The sequence below is a fragment of the Panthera pardus genome, unplaced genomic scaffold (assembly GCF_024362965.1).
Source record: "Panthera pardus isolate Hobbes unplaced genomic scaffold, ASM2436296v1 HiC_scaffold_3, whole genome shotgun sequence".
Taxonomy (NCBI): Eukaryota; Metazoa; Chordata; class Mammalia; order Carnivora; family Felidae; genus Panthera; species Panthera pardus.
The window spans coordinates 29,417,981-29,441,011 of NW_026526876.1; the positions used below are offsets into that span (position 1 = coordinate 29,417,981).

At 37.6% G+C, this 23,031-nt stretch overlaps 1 protein-coding gene and 1 pseudogene across 6 annotated transcripts in view; both read left to right on the forward strand.

The window, feature by feature from the left end:
- Window positions 1-23,031, forward strand: part of CDC27 (cell division cycle 27) — a 69,808-nt gene that overhangs the window by 34,899 nt on the left and 11,878 nt on the right. For 5 of the 6 annotated variants that reach the window (XR_002076747.2, XM_053893302.1, XM_019437468.2 and 2 more), the window contains 7 exons: window positions 6,508-6,607; window positions 7,582-7,789; window positions 7,996-8,168; window positions 11,217-11,369; window positions 12,861-13,069; window positions 17,946-18,063; window positions 22,013-22,141. Coding sequence is in view for 5 of the 6 variants with exons in the window: in XM_053893302.1 (XP_053749277.1) it covers window positions 6,508-6,607; window positions 7,582-7,789; window positions 7,996-8,168; window positions 11,217-11,369; window positions 12,861-13,069; window positions 17,946-18,063; window positions 22,013-22,141 (1,090 nt within the window). In the remaining variant the exon portion in view is untranslated. The remainder of the gene's footprint in view (window positions 1-6,507; window positions 6,608-7,581; window positions 7,790-7,995; window positions 8,169-11,216; window positions 11,370-12,860; window positions 13,070-17,945; window positions 18,064-22,012; window positions 22,142-23,031) is intronic. The other variant, XM_019437469.2, reaches the window with a different exon arrangement.
- LOC109259740 (60 kDa heat shock protein, mitochondrial-like) lies at window positions 13,080-15,414 on the forward strand (annotated as a pseudogene).

Genomic DNA, 23,031 nt, shown 5'->3' on the forward strand with positions numbered 1-23,031 from the left:
ACTTAAAAATAAGATCTTTAAAAAGAGGAAGGAAGGAAGGAAGGAAGGAAGGAAGGAAGGAAGGAAGGAAGAAAAAAGTTTCAAACTTACTGAAAAGACTAGTATAATTTTTAATTGAGTATTTTTTTAAAGGCTTATTTTTTTATAGAGAGTGAAAGAGTGCAGGGGAGAGGCAGAAAGAGAAGTGGGGACAGAGGATCTGAGGCAGGCTCTGCGCAGTCAGCAATGAGCCCATTGTGAGGCTCGAACTCATGAACCGCAAGATCAAGACCCCAGCAGAAGTCCAATGCTCAACCGACTGAGCCACCAAGGTGCTCCTAGTTGATACTCTGAACACTCCTCCAAAATAATTTTCTTCTTATTATATGACCTTTGTTGGTCAAGTACAATAGATTTCATTCTCCTCTTCCCCTATTACGCACTTCTGTATACAGATCATCTTTTGGTAAACCTTTAAATAATCCATTTCCACCCAGAAATGGTGTTAAATAGGATTTCTTTTCCTGTTCAAGCACTCAAAAATAAATCATAGCTAGTGTTTTAAAAGAATACGGCTCTGTCTTCTAAAATAGTGAATGTGTACTATAAGACTTAAAACAGACCCTCATGTGCATATACCTTGACTATATAAAAGGCCTCAATATTTCTGAAATGCCAGGATGGTAATCTTATCATGAGAGCCAACTCACAGACAGATGACAGTGATTGCCTGGGCTCGATTATGAGAAGGAGCCTGAGGCCTCCTGCAGAACAACATGATAGAGGCTGAGTAAATTTGCTAATCCTAAAGAATTTGGAAACGTAATTTACTGAATAATACATTTCACTTCAAGCTAAACAAATACACTAACTTTAATAAGCAACTATTAATGATTTTGTATGAGTTTTGGGTTTTGTTTTTTTTTTGTATTATTGATTCCATTTTGTCTCATTTATTGCCTGTATTAGTTTCCTACAGCTGCTATAACAAAGTATTGCAAACTGGGTCACTTAAGACTACAGAAATGCATTCACTCACGGTCATGGAAGCTATAATCCAAAGTCACGGTGCTCACAGGGCCATACTTCCTCCGAAGCCTTCAAGGGAAGATCTTTTCTTATATTGTCCAGCTTCTGGTAGCCTCAGGCATTCCTTAGTTTGTGGGGGCATAACCCAGTATCTGCCTCTGTCTTTACATGGCCATCTTCCCTGTGTGTCTTTGTATCCAAATTTCCCTCTTCTTATAAGGGCATCAGTCATACTGAATTAGAGCTCACCCTAATCGCCTCATCTTAACTTGATTACATTTACAAGGACCCTACATCCAAATAAGTCACATTCACAGGTACTGGGGGGTTAGGGCTTCAACATATTCTTTGGGAAAACAGTTCAACCCATAACATTGTCTTATTAACAATTACTCTTTATTTTGTCTTTTTAGAGGCTGTTTTAGTGTTTAGAGTATACACTTTAACTTAAAGTCTATTTTCAAGTAATGTTGTACCACTTCATATACATCATATACCTTATAAAAATATGTTTTCATGCTCCTCTCCACATCTTTATACTATTGTTGGCATATATTTTGCTTCCACATGTGTATAAACTCCACAGTGCATTGTTGTGGTTTCTCCCTTAAATAGTTATCTTCTATAGAAATTTTTTTAAATAAGAAAAAGAAATCTATTTTATATTTACCCACATATTTACTATTTCTGGTCCTCTTTCTGTAGGTCCAAACTTCAATTTGGTATCCTTTTCCTTCATCTTGAAAGACTAAAATTTCTTATAGTCCAAGTCTGCCAGTAATGAATTTTTCAGCTTTTGTACGTCTAGAAAAAAATTTTTATTTCACCTTTGTTTTTGTTTTTGAAATGAATTTTCACTGGATATAGAATTCTCGTTTGCAGTTTTTTCTTTAAAGATGTTCTGCTGACTTCTAGCTTGTGTTGTTTCTGACAAGTCTGCTCTCATTCTCATTTTTGTTCCTCTATATGTAATCTATCTCTTTTTTTCTGTTTTATGATTTTCTTTTTATCACTGATTTTTAAGTCATTTGGTTGTGACGTGCTCTAGCGTAGTTTTCTTCTTTCTTGGCCAGAGATCGAGAGCTCCTTGGATCTATGAGTTCATAGTTTTTATCAAATTTAGCTAATTTTTGGCCATTATTTCTTCTAATATTTTTTCTGGTCATGTCCCCCTCTCTCCTTCTAGGACACCAAATGTATGTGTATTAGACTGTTAAGTTGTCCCCCACAGCTCAATTTTGTGTTCATTTTCATTTCTAGTCTTTTTCCTCTGTTTCATTTTGGATAGTGGTTATTGCTGTGTCTTCAACTTACCGATGTTTTCTTCTGCAACATCTGGTCTGCTGTTAATCCCATCCAGTATGTATAGATATTTTTAATCTCAGATGTCCTATTTTTCATCTCCAGAAGTTTGATTTGCTTCCCTCCTGTAACATGCCTATTCTTTCTTCTACCTTTTTGAGCATATGGAATATGTCTATAATAGCTTTTTTAATGATTTTTGTCTACTATTTTACTATGTTATTTCTGGGTCTGTTTTTTATTGATTTTTTTTTCCTCTGTTCAATATAAATTATATTTTCCTGCATCTTTGTATGCCTAGTTTTTTTTTTTTATTGGAAATTTTACATTGTTGAGTGCTAGACTACTTTATTTTCTTTTAAGTACTTCTGTTTTGTTCTGCGATGTAGTTACTTGTTAACAGTTTGTTCCTTTAGGTCTTGATTTTTAAGTTTTGTTAGGTACGACAAGAGTGGCCTTGAGTCTGGACTAATTATGCTTCGCTATTGAGGCAGTATCCTTTGAGTATCTACTCAATGACCTGTTGAGTGTGAGGTTTCTTAATTCTAGCTATTGAAAATATGGGCTACTCCAAGCCCAGGGTGAGCTCCAAGAATGGTTCTGCCAGCTCCTTTCCAGTAGTTCTTTCTCTAGATTCAGGTAGTTTTCCTCACTGTAATACTGTAGTAAGTTCTGGTACTAATCACCCAGACTTGTTAGACTCTGCAGGCTAATAAGATAGTCCCAACAAGACTTATCAAATCTCATTGACTTGCCTGCTGCAAATTCAGGGGCTTCCTGGGTCACCTTCACTTCTGACCAACTAGCTACAAATTTGAGCGTTCTCGTTACTCTCTCAGGCTTAGTAGTTTGCTAGAACAATACACAGAATTTAGGAAAGTTCTCTACTTACAGCTTGATCATAAAGGGTACCAGTCAGGACCAGACAAGTAAGACTGAGGTCTGGGAGGGTCCTGAACACAGTGCTTCTATGTCCTTTCCCTGTGGAATCAAGATATGTCCCCCCACCAGCACATCAGTGTGTTTGCCAACCTGGAAGTTACACTGAGTTTTGATAGAGTTTTTATTGGGGTTCATCACATAGGCATGATAAATTGTATCATTGGCTATGTGATTTAACTTAATCCCTAGCCACCCTCCCCTTCCTTGAGACCAGGCTGTTAACACTTAGCTCAAAGCTTTAACCCTCTAACCAGTGGTTGGTCTTTTCAGCATGGGCAGCCCAGTATCCCAAAACTGTCTAAGGCCCCATCACGAGTCATTTCATTAGCATAAATTCAGGGACCCGCCATAAATAGCAGACACTCCTATCACTTGGGAAATTTAAAGAATTTAGAAGCTTCTTCTCAAGAATCCAAGACAAAGACCAAATGAATTCTTTATTATAACATACCTTATTATAACACACAGTTGCACTACTCAGTTTTCAGCTGAGGATTCTAGGAAAACTTCCTGCAGATTTTTGAAGCTCTCCCTCTTTGTAGCTCTCCCCTTTCTAGTACTCTGCCCTGCATATTCTAGTTGCCTTCACTACCCAGAAGTCTCAGCATTTTCTTCTCTGCACAGGGAGACCCTGAGTTCTATTTGTGTTCCCTTTCCCAGCACCGTGTCCTCAGGACTCTTCCTCAGGCATATGTGCTTGCTGTCCAATGTCTGAAAAACATTGTTTCATATCTTTTGTTCGGTGTTATAGTTGTTTAAGATGGGAGAGTAAATCTGGTCCATAGGGTTTCATTACAGTTGGCAGTGGAAGTCTGTTCTTTTTTTAGAAAGTTGTTTTTTTAGAGATGATTAGAATAGCCTAGTTCTCTTAGCTAAATTGCCCCAAAATTTTACATATCATTTTCTCTATATTAACCTATAAAAATCATTTTTATAATCTTTCCAAGGCATCTTTTTATAACTAGTAGGATATTTCAGATTTTATTACAGAGCCATAAAATGATACTATTTACAAAAGCTTTTTTAAAAAGTGTTTAATATAAGTGGTACATAATGACATAGGTAATAAGTGATAGAACTTGATCTCAAACCTCAACAGTCTTGATTCTAGAGCACATTCTTTTCCTTCTCAAACTCCTAGTTACCCAGATGCAAGTTATAAAGAGATATGTATATTTCACATGCTGTGACCAATGTTTCAAAACTCACACAGTATCCTGCTTCATTTTTCTGATGCCTGTCAGACTTTGAACATTGTTTTCTTTTGTCAAATTGCCCTTTGGAGCTAACAGAACCCTAATGAAAATTATAATAGAGGAAGAGTTTGTCTTCTTCAGACTCCTAGCCCCAGAATCCTCTTACGATTATTTTTACTTCTACCCCCACAAGAGTTATGTTATACAACTTTTTGTGGCATTTAAGAAGTCTCAGCATTTTTCTCAGCATTGTCCTCCCTATAAACTGCTCCATGGATCAAACTCTTCCCTCCCACTTCTCAGACAAACTCTTCTATAGTTAGGTAATAGTATTGACAACATATAATTCACATTTGTAATGTAAATGACACATAGTTGTTCAAATAAAGAATATTGTACTTTTAAAAATGGATTGGTTTCTGGAAAAGACAGAACTATGGAGACAATAAAAAGATCAGTAGTTGCCAGGAGTTGGAGGGGGAGGGATGAAGAGGCAGACCCCAGAGGTTAGGGCAATGAAAATATTCTGTATGATAGATACCATGATGGATACATGTCATTATACCTTTGTGCATACCTATAGAATGAACAAAACCAGGAGTGAACTCTGTGATAAACTGTGGACTTTATAGAATGTCCGTGTAGGCTCATCACCTGTCACAAATGTAGCAGTCTGGTGGGGGATGTTGATAGTGGGGGAGACTATGCGTGTGTGGGGACTTGGGAGTATATGGCAGCTCTCTGTACCTTCCCCTCACTTTTGCTGTGAACCTTTTTTGTTGTTGTTATTAGTTTATTTATTTATTTTGAGAGAGAGAGTGTGTGAGCAGGGAAGAGTCAGAAAGAGGGAGAGACAGAATTCCAAGCAGGCTCCACACTGACAGCACAAGCCTGATACAGGGCTCAAACTCACAAACCGTGAGATCGTGACCTGAGCCAAGTCAAGAGTCCAATGCTTAACCAGCTGAGCTACCCAGGAGCCCCTGCTATCACTTTAAACTGCTCTAAAAAAATAATCTTAATTAAAAGAAATTATCATAAAATAAAATTAATTCATCAACCTAAATGACATCCTTTGCTGAAATCCCTACATTGAGATTCTGTCTTTTGAAAGGGTTAAGGACCACGTGGGCTTTCTTTACTCACTGGTCAGTATCTCTTCTATTCTCCAAAGCCTCTTTGACTCAAATCCAGGTAACTTAGTGGTATTTCCCATAAATTGTAAACCATTAAGCCCGTAGACTTACCCACTCTCAGATAACTCCAGGTTTTAAGTTTGCTCACGTTTTCTTTTGAGAGCGCGAACGCACATGTCGGGGAGGGACAGAGGGAGAGAGAGAGGAGAAGAGGATCTTAAGCAGGCTCCACGCCAGCGTGAGCCCAGCCAGCGTGGAACCCAGCTCAGGGCTTGATCCCACAACTGTGAGATCACGACCTGAGCCGAAATCGGGAGTTGGATGCTCAACAGCTGAACCACCCCGGCGCCCCTAAGTTTGCTTACTTTTGAAGAATAGAATCCTTGTATCTTAGGGTTTGCCTTTAAAGTAAAAAAAAAAAATAAAATAAAAGTGCCAAGCAATTGTTAGATTCCTTTGTTATAAACAAAATAAACCTTGATGTGGTTGAATTTATAGGGAAATAATTTCTCAAGTATCAGTTGTTACAATGGTATTTATTTATTGGCAGATATCCCACATTTAGACCGTCCCTGTCCAACTATCTTTTTTCTCTAGCTTGGTATAGTTGCAAATGAAGGCTAGAAAGAATTAGTTTATAGATGTGTTTATCATTTATTGACCCAGAATTTTTATGTGGATTGTTTTAAGTTCAAATTAGCAGTTTCAGATAGAGTGAAGACTAGTCCTATAATCATCATCATTTTATGGTAACACAGTTTTTAAATCCTGAGTTTTCATAGAGGGATGACAGACTGACCAAACTCACCAAACTAGAGTGCAAACATGAATGAATATTTTGTAATGCATCTGAATCGAATCCATAGTTAATGGTCATAGCTGGGTTTTTTTTTTAATGTCTACTTTTCATCATTTTTTTTTAGTACAACACCTCAGGTATTGAGCCCCACTATCACATCTCCCCCAAACGCACTGCCTCGAAGAAGTTCACGACTCTTTACTAGTGACAGCTCTACAACCAAGGTAATTTAAAGATTTCTGTATGTCACATTTCCTTAACACGTCCCTCTCTTAAATTTCAGTTCATTGATGACTCCATCTCTAATGAATAAATTCAGAGACTATTTAAAATTTTTTAATATTTTTTTGATTGGGAAAGCTGTCTATAACATTTGTAAATTTTCTTGGTCCTTCAATAAATATTCTAAAACATTGTTCTAAAGACAAAATTATTGTGATGGGAAGCAGATCAGTGGTTTTTAGGAATTAGGACTTGGGGGACAATGTGACTATGGGGTATAACCCAAAGGATTTCTTGTGTAATGGTTGGACAGTCCTGTATCCTTACTGTCATGGTTGATTACACAAATCATACATATGACAAAATTTCATTGACTTATCACACCAAAAAAAAAAAAAAGAAGTACATAATTTCATCATGTAAAAACTGATGAGATCCAAGTAAGAGCGTAGTTTAGTTGATAGTATTAAACCAATTCCAGTCTTCTGGATTTGATGGTGTGCTATGGCTATGTCAGATACTGTAACACATGTCCTTTGTTTTTTTTGCACAATTGGAGGGCCTCATTATGCCCTTGGTAAGTTTTCTTGGTCCATCGACAAATATGGACAATTTTTAACTCTGACATGAACAAATCAACAATTTTATGACTTATTAGCTATAATACTCTGAGACAATTAGGTAGTATTGCATTCATTTATTTTCTTATTTTTAAGTAATAAATGATACACTTTCAGAAAAGAGCAACACTTAATGCAGATTTACCTTACATACTAATATATTAATACAATTTATTTTCAGAATTGCTGCATTTAAAGTTAAATGACTTTGAAAATTTTTGATTTATAAATGTTTTCTGAGAAAAATATAGACCATTCAAGACTGAACATTTATTTTGTGTCTACTATTTGAGAAAGGATTGGGAAATCTAACATACATGAGTTTAATAAGTGTGGGATTTTCCTCTTTTTTACAGGAGAATAGCAAAAAGTTAAAAATGAAGTTTCCACCTAAAATCCCAAACAGAAAAACTAAAAGTAAAACTAACAAAGGAGGAATAACTCAACCTAACTTAAATGATAGCCTGGAAATTACAAAATTGGACTCGTCCATCATTTCAGAAGGGAAAATCTCCACAATCACACCTCAGATCCAGGCATTTAATCTGCAGAAAGCAGCAGCAGGTCTGTGTCAATGTTTAATGTTTCCTTTGTATTTTATTTTATTCACTTATTTTAAGTAATTTTTTTTTATGTTCATTAAAGTACCTTCCATTTTTTCCAGATAGAGGTTGGGATTTTTAATAAATTATTTTGTATTTAGCCTTTCTAGAAAACCAAACTATTTTACTGTGTTTTTCTCCTTTGTTTACTATATTGTTTTCTCCTAGAAGGTTTGATGAGCCTTCTTCGTGAAATGGGGAAAGGTTATTTAGCTCTGTGCTCGTACAACTGCAGAGAAGCTATATATATCTTGAGCCACCTACCTTCTCACCACTACAATACTGGTTGGGTACTGTGCCAAATTGGAAGGGCCTATTTTGAACTTTCAGAGTACATGCAGGTAAGAGATAATTTAAATTTCATTAAGATGCCTCTGTTTGAGACAGCTAGACCTAAAAGGTCAATATTTATTATGTAATGTCTTTATTTTCTGAGCATTTGTAATTTATAAATAGTCAAATTTTTTCTTGTGTTTAAGGAGTCATTTAAATTTGGGGGGATTGCTTGAAATAGATTTGTAGAGGGGAGCCTGGGTGGCTCAGTTGGTTAAGTGTCTGACTTCAGCTCGGGTCATGATCTCCCTGCTCTTGAGTTCAAGCCCTACAATGAGCTCTGTGCTCAGAGCCTGGAGCCTGGTTTGGGTTCTGTCTCCATCTCTCTGCCCCTCCCCTGCTCATTCATTCCCTCTCTCTCTCTCAAAAATAAAATAAACAAAAAAAGAAATAGATTTGTAGAGAGTCCAAGTCATCCATATATTCTTATGTGGATATTTGTAAATACTCAGTTGGATCTGAAAATCTATATTACCATGTAACAGATGTTTATAATCAAACTTTTTTCTACTATATGCAGAGTTCCTCCTGGGATGAATTTTTGGCATTTAATATATTTAATAAACTTGAAAAGTGCTATGAAGAAAATTTTATATAATCGAGGACACAATGTCCTTCACAAGACTTTTACCCTTTTAATTATATTCATTGCTTAAGTTATCTGTTTATACCAGAAAAGGAGAGTATTAATATCAAGCCAAAGAAAATTCTAATTTCCAATTTAAATTTTCCCCCTAGTTCATCTTCCGAGCATTTTCTCTCCTCACCCCTAAACTTAAAAAAATAAAAAAACAACTTTAAGAAACCTATATATTAATTAAAATTTCTCTAATACAAATTATTTAAAGTTTATAATAAAGTTACTTTTGCTCTCTTTCAATTCTATTTATTCAGTGCGTGTTATGTCTTAGCCTCTTCTAGACTCTAATATAGCTAGACAAATAATTGCTTGCCTTTATAGAGCATGCATTCTAATAAGAGAGACACGTTGTAAGCCAATAAATCTATAAGGATGGTAGCACTAGGTCATAGGAAGTAAAAAACGAGGCATGGTAAGATCGCAGGGCAGTGACGTATGGTGGTATTTTCTAAAAAGTGTGCTTAGAGAAAGGTCACTCCTCCGTCATGAACCATGCAAAGACCTGAGGGTGAAGTGTTTGTTCTTCCAGGTGGAGGATAAATGCAGAAGATACCACCTCGTGTATTTTTGCGTGGTAAAGAAAAAAGTGTTGTTGTAGACACATAGCCTTATTCATTTCTAGAAGTTCCATGTTCAGGTAATGGCCCTTTACTGGTACATAGGAACTGTGTTTGGCAAGCCCTTTTCAAAATTATTTCTGATTTATTGTTTCACAGGTACTTTAAAAGACATAATTTGTATTGTTTCCCTCTAACCATAGAGCAGTGACACAGATACTTAACAGAAGCCTTTGTTTCAACTTAATTTCATGAGTTTGGTTTTTTTGTTTGGTTGGTCGGTTGGTTTTGTTTTTGGTCTACGCCACACTTTTCAGAGGAAGCAATAGATCCTGAAAAATTTTAAACCAAAAGATTTGCAGAACCCATATTTGACTTGTGGTTAAGTACATCTTCTTAGAACCAATGCCGATTTGAAAAACTTACCTGTATAACTTTAAAGGGATTTCAGGGAAGTTACAAATCATTAAGCTAATTATACATAGTATATGGCCATTTCTTGGAGTTCCTAGTTTTATAAATCCAATTTTCTTATTTTTTGCCATCTTCATTTCATTAAGAACAGTCCTAATCTTTTTTATTCTTTGTTTTAAATTTTTTAAAACATTTTTATTTATTTTTGAGAGAGAGAGAGAGAGACAGAGCGTGAGCGGGGGAGGGGCAGAGAGAGAGGGAGACGCAGAATCTGAAGCAGGATCCAGGCTCTGAGCTGTCAAGCCTTATGCAGGGGTCAAACTCACAAACCATGAGATCATGACCTGAGCCAAAGTCTGTGCTCAGCCCACTGAGCCACCTAGGCGCCCCAATATTTTTTATTCTAAACCAAACTTGACTTTCAGAATTTTGAGCTTTTGAATCAATAAACTAGGGAACCACTAATTCATTTGATATAACCCAAAGCTTCAAGGTGAGAGAAACAATTCTAAGGGCTGTGAGTGTAGGGAGGAAAAAATTAGCAGAGGAGGGACCCTAAAGTCAGGAGAGGTCTGCAAAAGAAAAGGGAATTACTAGGTTGGGACTACATTTCCCATCAGGTACAACTTTGGAGGTTGTGCTCAGTACTCAACATGCCTCAGTGCTGGTGGCCAACAGAACCTGGTTTTCCCCTAAAGTTTTTCTTTCTTTCTTTCTTTCTTTCTTTCTTTCTTTCTTTCTTTCTTTCTCTTTCTTTCTTTGATGACAGCTTGTTTTGTTGTTGTTGTTGTTGTTGTTGTTATTTTAATTTTTTTAAATGTTTATTTATTTTTGAGAGAGAGAGACAGGGCACGAGCAGAGGAGGGGCAGAGAAGGAGACACAGAATCCGAAGCAGGCTCCAGGCTCTGAGCTGTCAGCACAGAGCCCAACACAGGGTTCAAACTCACAAACTGCAAGATCATGACCTGAGCTATAGTCGGATGCTTAACCGACTGAACCACCCAGGTGCCCCTTCCCCTAAAGTTTTCAACTCAGCCTCTTAATAGAAGTCACTGCAAAAGTAGTTTTGTGTTACAGAAGTCATTATTGTTTCACCTTTCCTGAGAGAGTTATTCTGTGAAGCCATTATTAAGACTTAGAAATGTGTGTTTTGTCAACTAAATAATTGACTCGTCCTTTGCAAATTGTAATTTTGTATAGATTTCTCCTCTGTTTGGTGGAAACATAGATTTGCTTTCACAATTCGTGTTCTTACTTTTTTACCATGATTTGTATATACCTAGTTTGACCTATTGTCAAAGCTGTTCAATTTGGCTAATTCACATCAGCGCTGTAAAACAAGGCAGCATTTAGGTCTTATGAGAACAGTACCCAGTATTCTCCCCGTATATATGTAAATGGTATCAACTTGTTTTCCCCTTAACTAGTTTTTTTCTTATTTCAGGCTGAAAGAATATTCTCCGAGGTTAGAAGGATTGAGAATTACAGAGTCGAAGGCATGGAGATCTACTCTACAACACTTTGGCATCTTCAGAAAGATGTTGCTCTTTCAGTTCTTTCAAAAGACTTAACAGACATGGATAAAAATTCACCAGAGGTATGTTAACTGAAACATTTGGCTTATGTAGTTGCCTTTTGATCACCTTTAACACGTGGGGATGAAGCAAATAATTCAGACCCCATTTAGCATCATCCGTACTTACTTTTGCACCCTTCTCTATAGACCAAGAGGGATTCAGAGAAGAGAAAGTCCTAGAGTGTGTGGTGCAGATTCACGAGCATGTATTTCATCCAAGAACAATCAAGATTTGGCTACATGAACATTGCTGTTGTCAGCAGAATTGGTGTTCATTAAGCAGAAATTGTGCAGATTGGAAAAAGTGCTAATTAAAATAGTGCTTTTTATTGTCATTTTAAGACACAGGCAGAATTCATTTACACACTTCAGTCCTGTAAGAATACTATTTCATTGCATGTCAGGAATCGTTAGTGGTACTTTTGTAACCTATTTAAGCTTAGAATTAAAATCATTCAGGGCGCCTGCGTGGCTCAGTGGGTTAAGCAACCGACTTCGGCTCAGGTCACGATCTCATAGTTTGTGAGTTCGAGCCCTGCGTTGGGCTCTGTACTGACAGCTCAGAGCCTGGAGCCTGCTTCGGATTCCGTGTCTCCCACTCTCTCTGCCCTTTCCCTGCTCATGCTCTATCTCTCTCTCTCTCTCAAAAATAAATAAAACATTTAAAAAAAAAAACATTCAGTTCTCGTTATTCTTGATAGTTATGTTCAGTAGTTTCTGTGAACACTGAGTTAGCAAAGACTGAACCATTGCTTCTGGCACACACATCTCACACAGGTTATATGTATAATTTTTTTTTTTTTAAGTTTATTTATTTTTGAGAGAAAGAGTACAAGTCAGGGAGGGGCAGAGAGAAAGGGAGAGAAAAAGAGAATCCCAAGCTGGCTGTCAGCACAGAGCTGGACTCGGGACTTGATCTCACATGAGATCATAATCTGAGCTGAAACCAAGAGTCGACGCTTAACCGCCTGAGCCACCCGGGCACCCCCAGATTATATTCTTAAATCGTAAAAACAACCCATCCTGGTAGATTTCTATTTTCTTTATTTTATAAAAGAGAAAACGAGGTTCAGAAGTGTTAACTAAGGTGATTTGTCTGAAGCCTCCCTGCAAAGGTGCTAGAGTTGGGAGTCTGTCACTGTCCACCTGGCCCCAGTGCCAGAGTTTCTTGCACTGAGCTGCCCCTCCACTTGCTGTCCTCTGGTCATCTCTCTATGAGAGATGAAACAGGGAGGCCTAGAGTCGCCCTTTTTGACCTCGTCTGAGACCATGCCTGTTGGACCACTCATATGTTGGGCCCACAGTGATCACTAACATACTCCATGTTGATTTGGGTTTAACAAATACTGTAAATTTTAGCAGGTAGACAGATTCACTAATATGAAATCCTTAAACAATGAAGATCCACCGTATCTATTAAAAAACATTGATTTTAGTCATAAATTTGGTTTTGATAGAAAAATTGAAACAATTTTAACTATACGCTTGTGTTTTGTTTCCATTTTTTTTAAGGCCTGGTGTGCTGCAGGGAACTGTTTCAGTTTGCAACGGGAACATGATATTGCAATTAAATTCTTCCAGAGAGCTATCCAGGTTGATCCAAATTATGCTTATGCCTATACTCTACTAGGGCACGAGTTTGTGTTAACTGAAGAATTAGACAAAGCATTAGCTTGTTTTCGAAATGCTATCAGAGTCAATCCGAGACATTACAATGCATGGTAAGTGCTGATGAAGTACAAAGACAATGTCCTGCTGATAGGACTGATCCTCAGTAATTTGTCTTGTTAGAAATCTCTATTGTCATGAACTTAGTTACTAATACTTAAGAATAGTACATACTGGTTGCTAACTAGTAACCAAATTTTTTTATGTGAAATGTATACATTTAAGAAACTTTTAAATTAACTAATGATGACAGAATACCAGATCCTTATACTCTACAGTTTCAACCTTTTCTCCTACCAACCTTTTGAAAGTAATTGATTTTGTTACTTGATTTGTTTCTTTTTCTTAGAACACTGACATCGTGATTAGGATAGACACTGATTGGGAGGGAGGGGACACGGTCTCTTTGCCATGTGCGCCGTGCGCTCTGTCCCTCACTCGCCTCCAACAGCCTGCCTCATCACCCGCATGCGCTGCCACTGCCCTTCAGAAATGCTTGGATTACCCGCAGTCCTTTGCCAAATTAGGCCAGCGTCCAGGGCGCTGGCTCCTCATCTGACTCAGGCCGATGCCAAAGATGTAAAATTTGGTGCAGATGCCCAAACCTTAATGCTTTAAGGTATAGACCTTTTAGCCGATGGCTGTAGCTGTTACCATGAGGCCAAAGGGAAGAATAGTGATTATTGAACAGACTTGGGGCAGTCCCACAGTAACAGCAGATGGTGTAACCGCTGCAAAGTCACTTGACTTAAAAGATAAATATAAAAATACGGGACTAAACTTGTTCAGGACGTTGCCAATAACACAAACGAAGAGGCTGGAGGTGGCACCACTACTGCTGCTGTCCTGGCAAGCTCTATTGCCGAGGAAGGCTTCGAGAAGGCTAGCTAAGGTGCTAATCCAGTGGAAATCGGGAGAGGTGTGATGTTAGCTGTTGATGCTGTAATTGCTGAACTTAAGCAGTCTAAACCTGTGACAGCCCCTGAAGAAATTGCTCAGGTTGCCACCATTTCTACAAATGGAGACAAACTGGCTACATCATTTCCGACGCAGTGCAAAAGGTTGGAAGAAAGGGTGTCATCACAGTAAAGGATGGAAAACCACTAAATGATGAATTGGAAATTATCGAAGGCATGAAGTTTGATCAAGATTATATTTCTCCATACTTGATTAATACATCAAAAGGGCAGAAATGTGAATTCCAAGGTACCTATGTTCTGTTGAGTGAAGAGAAAATTTCTAGTGTTCAGTCCATTGTACCTGCTCTTGAAATTGCCAATGCTCACCATAAGCCCTTGGTCATAATTGCTGATGATGCTGGTGGAGAAGCTCTGAGTACGTTTGTTTTGAATAGGCTAAAAGTTGGTCTTCAGGTTGTAGCCGTCAAAGCTCCAGGTTTTGGTGACAAAAGAAAGAACCAGCTTAAAGATATGGCTATTGCTACTGGTGGTGCAGTGTTCGGAGAAGAAGGGTGACTCTAAATCTTGAAGATGTTCAGCCTCACGACTTAGGAAAAGCTGAAGAGGTCATTGTGACCAAAGATGATGCCGTGCTCTTAAAAGGAAAAGGTGACAGGGCTCAAATTGAAAAAACGTACCCAAGAAATCAATGAGCAGTTGGCTATCACAACTAGAGAATATGAAAAGGAAAAGCTGAATGAACGTCTGGCAAAATTCTCAGATGGAGTAGTTGTGCTGAAGGTTGGTGGCACAAGTGATGTTGAAGTGAATGAAAAGAAAGAGTCACAGATGCCCTCAATGCTTTATGAGCTGCTGTTGAAGAAGGCATTGTTCTGGGAGGGGGTTGTGCCCTGCTTTGGTGCGTTCCAGCCTTGGATCCAATAACTCCAGCTAATGAAGATCAAAAAGTTGGTATAGAAATCATTAAGAGAACACTCCAAATTCCTGCAATGACCATTACTGAGAATGCAGGTGTTGAAGAATCATTGATAGTTGAGAAAATTATGCAGAGTTCCTCAGAAGCTGGTTATGATGCTATGCTTGGAGATGTGAATATGGTAGAAAAGGGAATCATTGATCCAACTAAGAACTGCTTTATTGGATGCTGCTGGAGTGGCCTCTCTGTTAAGTACAACAGAGTCCCCAAAATTGCTAAGGAAGAGAAAGACCCTGGAATGGGTGGAATGGGATGTGGTATGGGAGGTGGCATGTTCTAATTCCTAGAATAGCGCTTTACCATGATTGATGAACTGTGACAGGAAGCTGAAGGCAGTGCTTAACAAGAGCTTCAGAGAAGTCGGTTGAAGGAAATGACTGAAGAAAAGGCTGGCTGATGTTTAAGAAAATCACTATAATCATCAGTTACTGGTTTCAGTTGACAAACATATAATGGTTTACTGCCATCATTGTCCATACCTACAGATAATTTATTTTGTATTTTTAAATTTTTTTTTTTTTTCAACGTTTTTTATTTATTTTTGGGACAGAGAGAGACAGAGCATGAACGGGGGAGGGGCAGAGAGAGAGGGAGACACAGAATCGGAAACAGGCTCCAGGCTCCGAGCCATCAGCCCAGAGCCCGACGCGGGGCTCGAACTCACGGACCGCGAGATCGTGACCTGGCTGAAGTCGGACGCTTAACCGACTGCGCCACCCAGGCGCCCTATTTTGTATTTTTAAACAGGACGTGTGTACATTCCCGATAACAATGTAAGAGCCATGTGCCAATGTACTGCTTTCAACTTAAATCACTGCAGCATTTTTACTACTATCTGTTAAAATCAGGATTTTAGCGCTTGCCATCACCAGATGAAAAGTTAAGCAGTCTTTCCGTGGAGAATAAGAATAATTGTATACAAAGTAAAGAAATATCCATTTATGTGACAACCTTTGTGTAATAAAAATTTGTTTAAAGTTAAAAAAAAAAAAAAAGGATAGAAACTGGGAAAGTGGAGAGGACTGGCGTAATCACCTGTTGGATCATAGAAAGTAAACATTGAAAACTCTCCATTAGTTGTTGCTCTTTGGCTGTGTTCTAGTTTATTAGATACTAGTTCAGTTCATTAGGTTTATTTAGAATTTAATGTTCCAGTTTATTAAGTGATGTCTCTATTTAGGAAGTTACTAGCTGGCTCACATAGTTAGCAAACTAAGAAGACATTGAAAAAGTTCTTATTTCTGCCTCAATGCTGTATCTACTGCTGACATTTTATTATATTTTTCTTGACTGACAATTTAAATAACAAGAAGTATAATTGTGATATCATAACTGCCACGGTTTTTGTCAGACGTTTTTTTGTATCTTTTGAAGTAATCATTATAGCAGTTGAATTTTCATTCTGTCACTAAATATGAATCACTATCTTACTAAAACATTTTTAATTTGTGTATGTATGTTTTTTAATGGAGTACGTCTCATTTCTAAGTAGGCACATTACCTGAAAGATGGCCTGACAGGTGCTAGCTTCTGCTGACATATTAAGCAGTCAGGCTTGCTGACACTGCCTTGTCTTCACATAAAGCACTCTGTAATATTTTAGGAATTCAGTTCTGAATAGGACTCGTGTTGTTTTTAAAATGTTTGGGTCTGCCCTATATTGCAATAATTGTGTTCTTTTTTTTTTTTTTTTTTTAATGTTTTTATTTATTTTTGAGACAGAGACAGAGCATGAGCAGGGAAGGGGGACAGAGAGAGAGGGAGACACAGAATCTGAAGCAGGCTCCAGGCTCCGAGCTGTCAGCACACAGCCCAACGCGGGGCTTGAACTCACAAGTTGTGAGATCATGACCTGAGCCAAAGTTGGACGCTTAACCGACTGAGCCACCCAGGTGCCCCGCAATAATTGAGTTCTTAAGAAACTATACCATACCAAAAATTGCTATAAAAATAATTGTTTCAGTTGGAAAAAAAGAAGTATTCAGATTGGTGAGCTTTCACAGGAAGAATTTAAATGTTGAGGTATTTAGGTAATTTTATGTATCTAATGAAACACTAAGGAAATGTATTATTCCAACTCCACAATAGTCCTTTTGTTATTCGACCATCACCATTGTTAGTGCAGAGCTTTGTATGCCTTTTCTTCACCCCTAACACAATTATAATGGTATAATTATATCAGATGTAAGAAAACACATTGTGCTTTTTTCTTATTTCATTAATTTGGTGCTTATTCCTCATTATCATCATCTAGTAGTGGCCAAGAAAGGTCTCCTTAATGTATATCAGTCACATTATGTTCATTTGAGGTTTTGAAAATTCAGAAGAAATACCTGTATATCAACTTAATATATTGTTACATAGCCTTCCAAATTTATAATGTGAAGTCTGTAGGAGTGTATTTTTGATACAGTGAGTGAGAGGGGAAGCAGAACATGATGCTATCTATGCATATGTAATTATAATGATACACATGCGTTTGCACCAAGAATATGGAAGTAGCATTACTAGGAGTTTAGAGTTGAGAATCATAAAGGAAGTCTCTGATTAGAATCCTTATTAGCTGTATGAATGTGGGCAAGTTATTTAACTTCTCTCAACTTGGTTTCCTTATTTGAAAATATGAGTGATAACAGTACCTATCTCTTTGTTTCCTTCTAGGATTAAATGAAAGAATTTAACAAAGTTAATTGGCACAGACATCATTAGCCACTTAGTGAAAATGAGGTGTTAAATCTAGATTGTAATGACGGGTTTAAGGATGTAGTTTCTTTTTTCCTCATTGCTAAAGTTCTATTTGATTGATTGATTGATTGAATTTGATTTATTGTTTTTACTTATAAAAGGGACTTGTCTAAAATGTCTTGATGGTTTTTTATCATGACTGATAGTTTTTGCCTTCTCTGACACCACCAGTATTTTTCTTTAGTTTATTAAAAAGCCAGATTCCATATACACCCTTGTATTAAGTTGAATTAAATTAGCAGCCAAAAGTTCATATCCCTAAATTTATATTTTATTTTATACTTTCAGGTATGGCTTAGGAATGATTTATTACAAGCAAGAAAAATTCAGCCTTGCAGAAATGCATTTCCAGAAAGCACTTGATATCAACCCTCAAAGTTCAGTTTTACTTTGCCACATTGGAGTAGTAAGTAGCTTTCTAAATATTTTTCAGTTAATCTCCCTTTTGAAATGTGTTGGTTATTGACTTAATCGCTGTGGTGAGAATTAGGACTTTGTTATTTTTTTTTTTCCATATTCCTGGAACAATATCATGGATTATTTTAGAGCCAAAAATACCACCTTTTTCCTTGACATAAAGAGAAATCACTGGAGTACCCTCATTCCTTGGGCAAGTCCATTTCTCTGAGCTTTTATTTTATGGATGACAAGTAATACCACCTTGCCTACCTCTTAGGGTTGTTGTAAGACTCGCATGAGATACTTCATATTTTGAAAGTACTTTTCCATATTAATATAGCTCCTAAATTCAGTAATTAATATTTCAAGACATGGTTCCCTGTGTTTTAGCCTCTGAGTGACATAGGTATGTCAGAACTAATTAATATCGGGTTTTTTTTTTTTTAAGTTTATTCATTTATTTTGAGAGGGAGAAAGCGTGAGTAGGGAAAGGACAGAGAGAATCCCAAGCAGGCCTTGTGCAGTCAGTGCGCAGAGCCCAGTGGGGCAGTTGAACCCTCTAAACCATGAGATTATGACCTGAGCCGAAATGAAGAGTCGGATGCTTAACCGACAGAGCCACCCACGTACCCCAGAACTAATTAAAATTATTTTTTTTAATTTTTTTTAATATTTATATATTCTTCTGAAAGAGAGAGAAAGAACATGAGCAGGGGAGGGGCAGAAAGGGGAAGACACAGAATCTGAATCAGGCTCCAGGCTCTGAGCTGTCAGCATAGATCCCAATGTGGGGCTCAAACCCATGAACTGTGAGATCATGACCTGAGCCGAAATTGGACGCTAAACCGACAGAGCCACCAGGCCCCCACTAATTAAAATTCTTAAAAGGCGATGTGGATCGCCATTTTTTTAAAGAAACTTTTGTTTACTTGTAAAATAAAGTTATCAATTAAATCTTGGTACATTTTATAAAAAGAGGTAAGGTTGTAATAAAATAGCAATAGCCTTGTCAGGCAACATACTATTTAACTCTGTGCAATAAAACACTTTGTTCATGCCACACTTATTCAACATAACTCACAGTTAATACAGACATTTCAGGAAGTTCATGGGACTCCCATGGACTTACTATTGAAACTGAGAAACGTTTACAATCATAATATGCCATGGAAACTTGAAAACGTTACTTTTAGCAGGAGATAATGCTCATATTATTTGAATTGCTTCTAGCTGCTAAACAGCTGGGTTACAAGGACTGAAAGTGAAAAGCATTCTAAAAGCCCATGAACACTATTGTTCACACCTTTCTTCAGAACACACTTAACTTTAAACTTGTGTGACACATTTCATAGATAGCAAGCAACAGCACCCAGTACAAGCCTGAAGATGAAGTGCTGCTATGTAAACACTGCCACCTGTTCCCGTAAAAGAATTACAGGATATATACTCCAAAGCTGCCCCTTCCCGTAATTTCTATTGCATAGATCACATAATACGTGTATACACATATGTGTGTGTATATGCACATACAAAGAACATATTAAGATGGGGACACCTGGGCGGCTCAGTCAGTTAAGTGTCTCACTCTTGATCTTGGCTCAGGTCATGATCTCACAGTTAGTGGGTTCGAGCCCCACTTTGGGCTCTGTGCCAACAGCAGGGAGCCTGCTTGGGGTTCTCTCTCTGCACCTGCCCCTGATCGCAAGTGCTCTCTCACTCAAAAAGAAAAAGAAAAAGAAAAAGGACTATATTAAGACGACAGTGAAGTGTAATCACAGAGCAATTTATAGGCTGAATGTTTTGGGTTTTTTTTACACGTTGCTTGATGGAAGATTTTAGTATTTTACAGTCGTTTAGTAGGCATTCTATCCACTGCACTTTTTGAAATTTGAAAGATATTGAAATAAATTTTTTCCAACATTTTGGTAACAGGCAGCATTCCCCAAAATACTTGTACCCTCTGTCTACATGACCTGTTTGATCTGGTAACAACTGACCACAGAGACTGACTCAGTGGACTAAATAGAAAAATGATGAAGGCAAAGATTACCAATTTGATCAACTCAGCACAGAGATTTCAAATAACTTAGCAGGTCGGGAGTTGATCAGTTGTCTAAACAAAGCCATAACCAGTTAGTTTGGTGCTGCAGGTAGAAGAGCACATGGTGGAAAATAGCAGGTGTTGGCTCGCTGGGTGACGCTTGTCGGAAAGGTGCAGTATCCGGTGGAATGGAGAGGAGTGGCCTCATCCTGACTACGGGACTGAAAGTTGTGTTCACTGCACTTGTCTTCTGTACGCACAGTTCGAAGCCCCAAGGGAGTCCGGCTTTTACTATCTTTCTTTAAAAAAAAAAAAAAAAAAAAGGTCAAAAAATTCATAATAGGCTATGATACTAGCCCTAACACATACCTGTCAATGTTACGGATATTGTCATAGAAAGATACCTTTTTTTTTTTTAACGTTTATTTATTTTTGAGAGAGGGAGAGAGAGACAGAGCACGAGCAGGGGAGGAGCAGAAGAGAGAGACGGAGACACAGAATTTGAAGCAGGCTCCAGAATCTGAGCTGTCAGCACAGAGCCTGACACAGGGCTCAAACTAATAAACTGTGAGATCGTGACCTGACCCAAAGTCTGATGCCTAACTGACTGAGCCACCCAGGCGCCTCAAAAGATATCTTTCAAAAATCAGAACAGAGACGTAATTTTTTTAATCATAAGATTTGTACAATGTTTCTAGGATAGGATATTAAAAATGATTCAAATCCATTCCATGCATGATGGTAGATAATATTTCTAATCATTCCATTGAGTCCGTTTTTGGATCACCATTTTCATGGGGTTTTTTTTTTTTTAAGTGTTTTAACTGATAAGTTGTACGTTCATAGGAGAAAAAGTCTGTTTGCTTTCTGAAATCTCGTACTAGTTTCTCTGTAAGCATGGTACCAGAAGTTTTTGTTCTTGCCTCTTACCCAGCTCCTTCCTCTTTCCCTCCTCTGCCCTTCTCTTTCTCTCAGCAAGCTTGGCTTTTGTGGGAATGGGCGTACAATGTGAGGAAATTATGTTAGTTTGAGATTTCACTGTTCATTTTGGGAGAAGAACTGATTGGCTCAGTACATTAAGCTTCTGACTTCAGCTCAGGTCATGAACTAACCGTTCGTGAGTTCGAGCACCGCCTCAGGCTCTGTGCTGACAGCTCAGAGCCTGGAGCCTGCTTTGCATTCATTCATTCTCATTCTCTCTCTCTCTCTCTCTCTCTCTCTCTCTCTCTGTCTGTCTCTCTCTCTCCGCCCCTCCCTTGCTTATGCTCTGTCTCTCAAAAATAAATAAACAACAACAAAAAAAGCAAAGCCTGATATTTAGAGGACCATAATAAACCTATTGAAATGTGAGTATTATTTAGCTAAATAGTACAGATTTTCTTGTGAAGGGAAAACCAGGGTTTTCCTTGTCTTTTAGACTTAAAAGTAACTGAATATCTGCTCTACAGATAGAATTATCAGTATGGATTATCATTATGGATAATGGTGGATTGGGTGTCAGAGGACCTAGGTTCTGATCCCAGAGCAAAGTTTTTAACATTCTGGGGTTCAGTATTCTCCTCTTGAAAGTGAAGCAGTTGAACTAGATAGAATTGGAAGAGACTTTAGAGATACTCTGTTAATAGCCAGGTATTCAATTATTGAGTCCACCTAACCCTGTGGAAAATCCAGTTAGACCATACATCTTTAGTAGTTTTATTATCTTTTTGTTGTTGTTGCTGCTGTTAAAGTAATCTCTATGTGAGGCTCAAATTCACAACCCCAAGATCAAGAGCCACATGCTCTACCAACTTAGCCAGCCAGGTGCCCCAGTGATTTTATTATTTCTATGTTGGTTTTGAGTGACAGTATTTGGTTCTCACCTTTCTCCATAAATATCAAAAGGAAACATTAATGTGATCTTTACTTCTTACAGGTTCAGCATGCACTGAAAAAATCTGAGAAGGCTTTGGATACCCTAAACAAAGCCATTGTTATTGATCCCAAGAACCCTCTATGCAAATTTCACAGAGCCTCAGTTTTATTTGCAAATGAAAAATATAAGGTAAGATACATATTTTAATGGTTTTCAGCATTTTATTGCTTAAGTTTTGCCCTTTTTTTTAATAAACCAAAAGTTATTTATAGCTTTCGTCTCTGATAGTTTATTTTCCCATTTTCAAAAGCTATTTATTTTCTTTTGTGATTTTTATTTTTTCATGAGATACTGATATGCAGGATGAGTGTGTGGCTATTTAGGAATATGTCATTATCCCTTGTAAAGATTCTGTATATAGAACGGCAGTTTTTCCATCAGGGAGTTATCTTAAAGGTAAGACCTAAGCCATCCCCTAAGACCAATATATCTGAGCAGGTGACAAATGAATGTTTGTGCATAATCCAACAAATATGTACTGAGTACCTGCCTATTCCATGTCAGGGACTAGGGATAAAGGGGCAAAAGCAAAGCAATCACATTTCCTACCTTTGAAGAGCTCACCAGCTAGCACCCTTCCAGAGGGACAATAGACATTAATCAAATAATCACAAAAAAAGTGCGTGCTGAGTACATAAAGGAAAAGTATAGTGAGTTATAAAAGCTTAGAACAAGGCTACTTGATCTAGTCTGATGTGTTTCTCTCTTTAGTTCTCACTCTGTTTTCCCAATTACGGAGCTGTAGCCTGAAAAAAATACATACATACATATACTGAGAAAAGAAGAGAAGGAAAATTGAGAAAGAGAAAAGAGGCATAAAGTGACATGGGTTTTTTTGTTATCATTTACTGAATCACAAACCATGACTCCAAAGTGTTGATTGAAAGTTCAGTTTACTTTTTTAATAAATTTAGGCTCTTCTTTCTAAAAAGAGTAAAAACTTACCGAAGAAACAAAAACCCAAAGTTAAGTGCACAGAAAATGTTGGACCAAATAATCCATTTCAGTAGACTCTCCCA